Source organism: Porcisia hertigi, chromosome 25 (assembly GCF_017918235.1).
Source record: "Porcisia hertigi strain C119 chromosome 25, whole genome shotgun sequence".
NCBI classification, from domain to species: domain Eukaryota; phylum Euglenozoa; class Kinetoplastea; order Trypanosomatida; family Trypanosomatidae; genus Porcisia; species Porcisia hertigi.
Window position 1 is genome coordinate 353,780 of NC_090584.1, and position 10,247 is coordinate 364,026.

The 10,247-nt window shown below is 56.9% G+C and overlaps 1 protein-coding gene across 1 annotated transcript; it reads left to right on the forward strand.

Moving 5' to 3' along the window:
• Window positions 1–1,366: 1,366 nt before the first annotated feature.
• JKF63_04599 (uncharacterized protein) lies at window positions 1,367–1,855 on the forward strand (the record flags this gene model as incomplete). The annotated part of the gene is made up of 1 exon (XM_067900582.1): window positions 1,367–1,855. The coding sequence occupies one exon, from the start codon at window positions 1,367–1,369 to the stop codon at window positions 1,853–1,855; it is 489 nt and encodes a 162-aa protein (XP_067756603.1).
• Window positions 1,856–10,247: the final 8,392 nt, after the last annotated feature.

The following is a 10,247-nucleotide window of genomic DNA, read 5'->3' on the forward strand; positions in this document are numbered from 1 at the left end:
TGGGGAAACTTCTTTATAGCGCTTTGCACGTTTTTCTTCTCTTTGTTTATCCAAGCATTACACACACACAGAGAGAGACAGAGACAGACCCACGTCTTCCTTCACACCTGCCACCTCCACCTGCCCACTAAAACTATATACTAGGGCAATATGGCTGAAGCCAAAGCTGATGCCGCTGCCGCCTAGGGGAACATTGCCTCACCTTTACTCAGTCGGACCTCGCTCATCTCTCCTCTCGCGTAGAGAAGAGGGTGGTCCGTCGGGGAGGGGAGAGATCTTCAAATGTCTAGATGCATATGTCAAGTGTTGCCGTGTAGATCCGTTACAGGTTTGTGGAAAAGCGATGTATCAAGTATGCAATAAATCAACCACATAAAAAAAAACTGGGGGGAGAGATGTATAGCCTTTTTCTTTTACAATTTCGTGACAGAAAGCCCCTCCCCCCAGAAACTGAGAGGGATTCGTCTCTTGCTGATCCCATAGCAACCGTACACCACCACTACCCCACAAACCAACACACACACACACACATGATCAGAGCATGTGGCGCCATGAACAGATGCGGATGAGAAGATGCCGACGAGATCGGAATGTCATGGTGCGGAGGTGGGGAGGACAAAAACACGCGGGTCTTCCTTGGAGAACACAGCCTTTCATCAGTGCATCGACCACAATCCAGCGGAGCTGTGGAGTGGTTGGTTGCACTCCCGAGAAAGACCCCCCCCCTCCCAGACACTGGCGAGTAACCCACCGGGCGGAGCCGCACCGAAGTTTGAGCGAGACGTGAGCCTGGCTCTGCACTAAAATTCTGCGTGGAGTGCGTGAGTGGTGGACTTTGGCGAACGCCGCGGAAGACGCGCAGAACTATTGTTCCCCCCCCTCCCCTCCCCCTATGTACAGAACAGGCCAAACCGCGCATATGGCCAGGACTGAAGCGCCAACGCACTCTTCGAGGTCTTTACATTCTCTTACCCTCTCCGCCCTCCCTCCTTGCACAATCGCACCGCAACCACCACCACGGAAGCGCGTTTCTATTTGTGTGGTCAGATAGCCCATACCCCCGACTATCGCCCTCCCTCTTTTTTTTTTCTTTTTGAAGAACAGCAAGCAGCCACAGTCTCAACAGAGTTGTATCCGCGTTTGCCGATCTGTAGCGAGAAAGAAGGAGTGGTCACTGGTTTGTCCCGCTATAACCACCGCCACGTAGCTTTCGTTTTTTTTTTTCGGGGGGGGATATACCTATATCACCCGACGTCTTTCGAAGAGCACCTGCCCGCCCAATGTAAGCTGGCATGCTTCTCCGCGCCGCTTTGACCTCGCCCACTCTTCTTCTTGCTTTAATCGCCATCTGCTACACGTGCGCGTCATGTTGCGCTTTAATTCCCCGCTTCACGCGATAGGTGGCAGTATTGTACGCAGCAAAGCCCTCGTTGCCCCCGTCTCGGAGCTGGTGATACGCGACGCTGGCACAAACCTTCCGGGCATCCCACACGCGAACCGGGTGTGTCGCTCCTACCGGCAGTGGCTCAAGCTTGCCGTTCTCTGTCCGCCCAGCGCGCTGTGCGACCTTAACGAACACGCTCAAATGAACGAGCGGTTTGTGATCATCCTACGACAGAAGTTTCGCGAGGGAGCTGAACTGCGTGACGCAGACCAGATCGCCGTGGCCGTGCAGTCGTGCGAGCGCAGCCTCGCCATGTTCCGCTTTCTCGCCGCGGACGGGGCGAAGCGCAAGTTCCCCGAAGCGAAACCACGGCTCAACCTGCACAAGATGGGCTTCTTGGAGATGGGAAAGATCAACTATCAGCAGATGGTGAAGGAGTACTGGAACACCTACGTGCTGCGCAAGTGGTAACACCTGCGTCATGAGAGGCATACACTGCGGAGGCTGGCGAGGAGGAGGAAAAAAACAGGATGACTCTGTCTCTCCCTGTCCTTGTGTGTGTGTGTGTGTGTCTGTGTGTGACCCATAAGTAACTGTGAGGCCATCACGGTCAGCTGGTGGCCTGTGTCGCTTTTATGCCACGGAAAGTCCCTTGCCTTCTGTCTTTTCTGTGCCTCGTGCTGGCCTCCTGCGTATGGATTAGTTTCCTTTTTTTTTTGTGCGTATGTGTGCGCAACCCCCCTCCCTCCCTCCCTCCCTCCTCCCGAGTAACACATCCACCCACGAATAGAGAGAACGCTTGACACACATGCACCATAGTGAGGGAGTAATGCAAAGTCCTCGGCGTGGTCCCCAGGTATGAACGGCCGGGGTTGTGTGGCATGTCTGGACAGCCTTTACATCTTCCTGAGTCCAAATTTCTGAGAAACACATCATCCTCTTCTTCTCATCCCTCCGCTTGCCCCCGTACTCTCTTACAGACGTACACGCGCCTGCCCCCCCCCCCACCCCTCCCCCCCCACCAACCCCACTGTTTACCCTCTCACACCAGCAAATCCTGGCGCGCTATACTGTTACTTCTACGCCCTACCTCTTTTTTCTGTGTGTGTGTCCCCTCGGCCCGATACGCCTCGTGACGACCCGCACCCTGTTATTCCTTCTCCCGTTTTTTTTTACTTGTGTGCATTGATTTCTGTGCCCGCCTTTTTCTCTCGCTGAATTTCTGCCTGATTCCCCCCCCCCTCCCCCCGGCGCAACTCAAAGCTGGCATCTTCGAGACCTCAGCCTTGTCCAGCTCCCTCTTTTTCCCATACAGCTCATCCCTGCTTTCTTTCTTGCTGCTCCCCCCCCATCCCATCCCATCCCCTCCGCCCCACCCCTTCACAGACACACGCACAGACGGAACTCGCCATTGCTTCCACAACGCAGCCATTTACTAAAGTATCCTTCATCTTCCCATTACCATTCCTGTCCCGGTGGTGTTCAGCAGTTGTACTGTCATGTCCTCACCAGGGGCCTGCCCTAGTGCAGACGCACTAGCCAATGAACTTCGTGAGCAGCTCGCCAGTCTTCACACCCGAAATCACGAGCTTCACCACTCTCTCGAAGCCATGCGCCAGCCGTTGAGGGGGGCTTCGTCCGGCGACAACGATGGGTACTGCGACACGATCGATACACTTCCTTCCTCCCTATCGTCCCTTCCCAAAGGCCGCGTGCACGAGTTCATTGTAGCACAAGAGAACGACAACACTGACATCTGTCCCACCAACCAAGGACCGCATTCTGAGGACGCGAAGCCGAAAAACAGAGTCCTTCCTCCGGCAGTGCAGCAAACAGCGGCATCCCATTTAAAAATCCACGCCAAACCAACGGAGGACCAGCGATACACGGGGGGGTGTCCCGTTAGTCTCGCGCTTCAAGGGGCTAGAGTAGCCAAGGACGAGGATGCTGTGGACGTGACCTACGAACAGTCCGAGGTCGAGCAGCAGGAGGATGCTGTGGACATCACGTACGAACAGTCCGAAGTCGAGCAGCAGGAGGACGCTGTGGACATCGCGTACGAACAGTCCGAAGTCGAGCAGCAGGAGGACGCTGTGGACATCGCGTACGAACAGTCCGAGGTCGAGCAGCAGGAGGACGCTGTGGACATCGCGTACGAACAGTCCGAAGCTGAGCAGCTCGAGGCAGCAATTGAGGTAGCTGACGAACAGTCCGAGGTCGAGCAGCAGGAGGACGCTGTGGACATTACGTACGAACAGTCCGAAGTCGAGCAACAGGAGGACGCTGTGGACATCGCGTACGAACAGTCCGAGGTCGAGCAACAGGAGGCCGCTGTGGAGATTGCGGACGAACAGTCCGAAGCCGAGCAGCTCGAGGCAGCAATCGAGGTAGCTGACGAACAGTCCGAAGTCGAGCAGCAGGAGGACGCTGTGGACATCGCGTACGAACAGTCCGAGGTCGAGCAACTCGAGGCAGCAATTGAGATAGCTGACGAACAGTCCGAAGTCGAGCAACAGGAGGACGCTGTGGACATCGCGTACGAACAGTCCGAGGTCGAGCAACAGGAGGACGCTGTGGACATTACGTACGAACAGTCCGAAGTCGAGCAGCAGGAGGACGCTGTGGACATCGCGTACGAACAGTCCGAGGTCGAGCAACTGGAGGATGCTGTGGACATCGCGTCCGAACAGTCCGAAGTCGAGCAAGTCGAGGCAGCAATTGAGACAGTTGTCGAAGAGTTCGAAGTCGAGCAACAGGAGGACGCTGTGGACATCGCGTACCAACAGTCCGAGGTCGAGCAGCAGGAGAATGCTGTGGACATCGCGTACGAACAGTCCGAAGCTGAGCAGCTCGAGGCAGCAATTGAGACAGTTGTTGAAGAGTTCGACGTCGAGCAGCAGGAGGACGCTGTGGACATCACGTACGAACAGTCCGAAGCTCAGCAGCTCGAGGCAGCAATCGAGGTAGCTGACGAACAGTCCGAAGTCGAGCAACAGGAGGACGCTGTGGACATCGCGTACGAACAGTCCGAAGTCGAGCAACTGGAGGCAGCAATTGAGACAGTTGTCGAAGAGTTCGACGTCGAGCAACAGGAGGACGCTGTGGACATCGCCTACCAACAGTCCGAGGCTCAGCAGCAGGAGGACGCTGTGGACATCGCGTACGAACAGTCCGAAGTCGAGCAGCAGGAGGACGCTGTGGACATCGCGTACGAACAGTCCGAGGTCGAGCAGCAGGAGGACGCTGTGGACATCGCGTACGAACAGTCCGAAGTCGAGCAACAGGAGGACGCTGTGGACATCGCGTACGAACAGTCCGAGGTCGAGCAGCAGGAGGATGCTGTGGACATCACGTACGAACAGTCCGAAGCTCAGCAGCTCGAGGCAGCAATTGAGACAGTTGTCGAAGAGTTTGACGTCGAGCAGCAGGAGGACGCTGTGGACATCGCCTACGAACAGTCCGAAGTCGAGCAGCAGGAGGATGCTGTGGACATCGCGTACGAACAGTCCGAGGTCGAGCAACTGGAGGATGCTGTGGACATCGCGTACGAACAGTCCGAGGTCGAGCAACCGGAGGCAGCAATTGAGACAGTTGTCGAAGAGTTTGACGTCGAGCAGCAGGAGGACGCTGTGGACATCGCCTACGAACAGTCCGAAGTCGAGCAGCAAGAGGATGCTGTGGACATCGCGTACGAACAGTCCGAAGTCGAGCAACCGGAGGCAGCAATTGAGACAGTTGTCGAAGAGTTCGACGTCGAGCAACAGGAGGACGCTGTGGACATCGCCTACGAACAGTCCGAAGTCGAGCAACGGGAGGCAGCAATCGAGGTAGCTGACGAACAGTCCGAAGCCGAGCAGCAGGAGGACGCTGTGGACATCGCGTACGAACAGTCCGAGGTCGAGCAACTGGAGGATGCTGTGGACATTGCGTACGAACAGTCCGAGGTCGAGCAACTGGAGGATGCTGTGGACATCGCCTACGAACAGTCCGAGGTCGAGCAACCGGAGGCAGCAATTGAGACAGTTGTCGAAGAGTTTGACGTCGAGCAGCAAGAGGATGCTGTGGACATCGCGTACGAACAGTCCGAAGTCGAGCAGCAGGAGGATGCTGTGGACATCGCGTACGAACAGTCCGAGGTCGAGCAGCAGGAGGACGCTGTGGACATTGCTGACGAACAGTCCGAGGTCGAGCAACTCGAGGCAGCAATCGAGGTAGCTGACGAACAGTCCGAGGTCGAGCAGCAGGAGGATGCTGTGGACATCGCGTACGAACAGTCCGAAGTCGAGCAACTGGAGGCAGCAATTGAGACAGTTGACGAACAGTCCGAGCTCGAGCAACTGGAGGCAGCAATCGAGGTAGCTGACGAACAGTCCGAGGTCGAGCAGCAGGAGGACGCTGTGGACATCGCGTACGAACAGTCCGAGGTCGAGCAACCGGAGGCAGCAATTGAGACAGTTGTCGAAGAGTTCGACGTCGAGCAACAGGAGGACGCTGTGGACATCGCCTACCAACAGTCCGAGGCTCAGCAGCAGGAGGATGCTGTGGACATCGCGTACGAACAGTCCGAGCTCGAGCAGCAGGAGGACGCTGTGGACATCGCGTACGAACAGTCCGAGGTCGAGCAGCAGGAGGACGCTGTGGACATCGCGTACGAACAGTCCGAAGTCGAGAAACTGGAGGACGCTGTGGACATTACGTACGAACAGTCCGAGGTCGAGCGGCAGGAGGATGCTGTGGACATCACGTACGAACAGTCCGAAGCTCAGCAGCTCGAGGCAGCAATTGAGACAGTTGTCGAAGAGTTTGACGTCGAGCAGCAGGAGGACGCTGTGGACATCGCCTACGAACAGTCCGAAGTCGAGCAACAGGAGGATGCTGTGGACATCGCGTACGAACAGTCCGAGGTCGAGCAACAGGAGGATGCTGTGGACATCGCGTACGAACAGTCCGAGGTCGAGCAACCGGAGGCAGCAATTGAGACAGTTGTCGAAGAGTTCGACGTCGAGCAGCAGGAGGACGCTGTGGACATCGCGTACGAACAGTCCGAAGTCGAGCAGCAGGAGGATGCTGTGGACATCGCGTACGAACAGTCCGAAGTCGAGCAACCGGAGGCAGCAATTGAGACAGTTGTCGAAGAGTTCGACGTCGAGCAACAGGAGGACGCTGTGGACATCGCCTACGAACAGTCCGAGGTCGAGCAACTCGAGGCAGCAATTCAGGTAGCTGCCGAACAGTCCGAGGTCGAGCAGCAGGAGGATGCTGTGGACATCGCGTACGAACAGTCCGAGCTCGAGCAACTGGAGGATGCTGTGGACATTACGTACGAACAGTCCGAGGTCGAGCAACTGGAGGATGCTGTGGACATCGCCTACGAACAGTCCGAGGTCGAGCAACCGGAGGCAGCAATTGAGACAGTTGTCGAAGAGTTTGACGTCGAGCAGCAGGAGGACGCTGTGGACATCGCCTACGAACAGTCCGAAGTCGAGCAGCAAGAGGATGCTGTGGACATCGCGTACGAACAGTCCGAAGTCGAGCAGCAGGAGGATGCTGTGGACATCGCGTACGAACAGTCCGAGGTCGAGCAGCAGGAGGACGCTGTGGACATTGCTGACAAACAGTCCGAGGTCGAGCAACTCGAGGCAGCAATCGAGGTAGCTGACGAACAGTCCGAGGTCGAGCAGCAGGAGGATGCTGTGGACATCGCGTACGAACAGTCCGAAGTCGAGCAACTGGAGGCAGCAATTGAGACAGTTGTCGAAGAGTTCGACGTCGAGCAACAGGAGGACGCTGTGGACATCGCCTACCAACAGTCCGAGGCTCAGCAGCAGGAGGATGCTGTGGACATCGCCTACGAACAGTCCGAAGTCGAGCAGCAAGAGGATGCTGTGGACATCGCGTACGAACAGTCCGAGCTCGAGCAACTGGAGGCAGCAATCGAGGTAGCTGACGAACAGTCCGAGGTCGAGCAGCAGGAGGACGCTGTGGACATCGCGTACGAACAGTCCGAGGTGGAGCAACCGGAGGCAGCAATTGAGACAGTTGTCGAAGAGTTCGACGTCGAGCAACAGGAGGACGCTGTGGACATCGCCTACCAACAGTCCGAGGCTCAGCAGCAGGAGGATGCTGTGGACATCGCGTACGAACAGTCCGAGCTCGAGCAGCAGGAGGACGCTGTGGACATCGCGTACGAACAGTCCGAGGTCGAGCAACCGGAGGCAGCAATGGAGACAGTTGTCGAAGAGTTCGACGTCGAGCAACAGGAGGACGCTGTGGACATCGCGTACGAACAGTCCGAGGTCGAGCAACCGGAGGCAGCAATTGAGACAGTTGTCGAAGAGTTCGACGTCGAGCAACAGGAGGACGCTGTGGACATCGCCTACCAACAGTCCGAGGCTCAGCAGCAGGAGGATGCTGTGGACATCGCGTACGAACAGTCCGAGCTCGAGCAGCAGGAGGACGCTGTGGACATCGCGTACGAACAGTCCGAGGTCGAGCAGCAGGAGGACGCTGTGGACATCGCGTACGAACAGTCCGAAGTCGAGAAACTGGAGGACGCTGTGGACATTACGTACGAACAGTCCGAGGTCGAGCGGCAGGAGGATGCTGTGGACATCACGTACGAACAGTCCGAAGCTCAGCAGCTCGAGGCAGCAATTGAGACAGTTGTCGAAGAGTTCGACGTCGAGCAGCAGGAGGATGCTGTGGACATCGCGTACGAACAGTCCGAAGTCGAGCAGCAGGAGGATGCTGTGGACATCGCGTACGAACAGTCCGAAGTCGAGCAGCAGGAGAACGCTGTGGACATCACGTACGAACAGTCCGAAGCTGAGCAGCTCGAGGCAGCAATTGAGGTAGCTGACGAACAGTCCGAGGTCGAGCAACTGGAGGCAGCAATTGAGACAGTTGTTGAAGAGTTTGACGTCGAGCAGCAGGAGGACGCTGTGGACATCGCCTACGAACAGTCCGAAGTCGAGCAGCAGGAGGATGCTGTGGACATCGCGTACGAACAGTCCGAGGTCGAGCAACTGGAGGATGCTGTGGACATCGCGTACGAACAGTCCGAGGTCGAGCAACCGGAGGCAGCAATTGAGACAGTTGTCGAAGAGTTTGACGTCGAGCAGCAGGAGGACGCTGTGGACATCGCCTACGAACAGTCCGAAGTCGAGCAGCAAGAGGATGCTGTGGACATCGCGTACGAACAGTCCGAAGTCGAGCAACCGGAGGCAGCAATTGAGACAGTTGTCGAAGAGTTCGACGTCGAGCAACAGGAGGACGCTGTGGACATCGCCTACGAACAGTCCGAGGTCGAGCAACTCGAGGCAGCAATTCAGGTAGCTGACGAACAGTCCGAGGTCGAGCAGCAGGAGGATGCTGTGGACATCGCGTACGAACAGTCCGAGCTCGAGCAACTGGAGGATGCTGTGGACATTACGTACGAACAGTCCGAGGTCGAGCAACTGGAGGATGCTGTGGACATCGCCTACGAACAGTCCGAGGTCGAGCAACCGGAGGCAGCAATTGAGACAGTTGTCGAAGAGTTTGACGTCGAGCAGCAGGAGGACGCTGTGGACATCGCCTACGAACAGTCCGAAGTCGAGCAGCAAGAGGATGCTGTGGACATCGCGTACGAACAGTCCGAAGTCGAGCAGCAGGAGGATGCTGTGGACATCGCGTACGAACAGTCCGAGGTCGAGCAGCAGGAGGACGCTGTGGACATTGCTGACAAACAGTCCGAGGTCGAGCAACTCGAGGCAGCAATCGAGGTAGCTGACGAACAGTCCGAGGTCGAGCAGCAGGAGGATGCTGTGGACATCGCGTACGAACAGTCCGAAGTCGAGCAACTGGAGGCAGCAATTGAGACAGTTGTCGAAGAGTTCGACGTCGAGCAACAGGAGGACGCTGTGGACATCGCCTACCAACAGTCCGAGGCTCAGCAGCAGGAGGATGCTGTGGACATCGCCTACGAACAGTCCGAAGTCGAGCAGCAAGAGGATGCTGTGGACATCGCGTACGAACAGTCCGAGCTCGAGCAACTGGAGGCAGCAATCGAGGTAGCTGACGAACAGTCCGAGGTCGAGCAGCAGGAGGACGCTGTGGACATCGCGTACGAACAGTCCGAGGTGGAGCAACCAAAGGCAGCAATTGAGACAGTTGTCGAAGAGTTCGACGTCGAGCAACAGGAGGACGCTGTGGACATCGCGTACGAACAGTCCGAGGTCGAGCAACCGGAGGCAGCAATTGAGACAGTTGTCGAAGAGTTCGACGTCGAGCAACAGGAGGACGCTGTGGACATCGCCTACCAACAGTCCGAGGCTCAGCAGCAGGAGGATGCTGTGGACATCGCGTACGAACAGTCCGAGCTCGAGCAGCAGGAGGACGCTGTGGACATCGCGTACGAACAGTCCGAGGTCGAGCAGCAGGAGGACGCTGTGGACATCGCGTACGAACAGTCCGAAGTCGAGAAACTGGAGGACGCTGTGGACATTACGTACGAACAGTCCGAGGTCGAGCGGCAGGAGGATGCTGTGGACATCACGTACGAACAGTCCGAAGCTCAGCAGCTCGAGGCAGCAATTGAGACAGTTGTCGAAGAGTTCGACGTCGAGCAGCAGGAGGATGCTGTGGACATCGCGTACGAACAGTCCGAAGTCGAGCAGCAGGAGGATGCTGTGGACATCGCGTACGAACAGTCCGAAGTCGAGCAGCAGGAGAACGCTGTGGACATCACGTACGAACAGTCCGAAGCTGAGCAGCTCGAGGCAGCAATTGAGGTAGCTGACGAACAGTCCGAGGTCGAGCAACTGGAGGCAGCAATTGAGACAGTTGTTGAAGAGTTTGACGTCGAGCAGCAGGAGGACGCTGT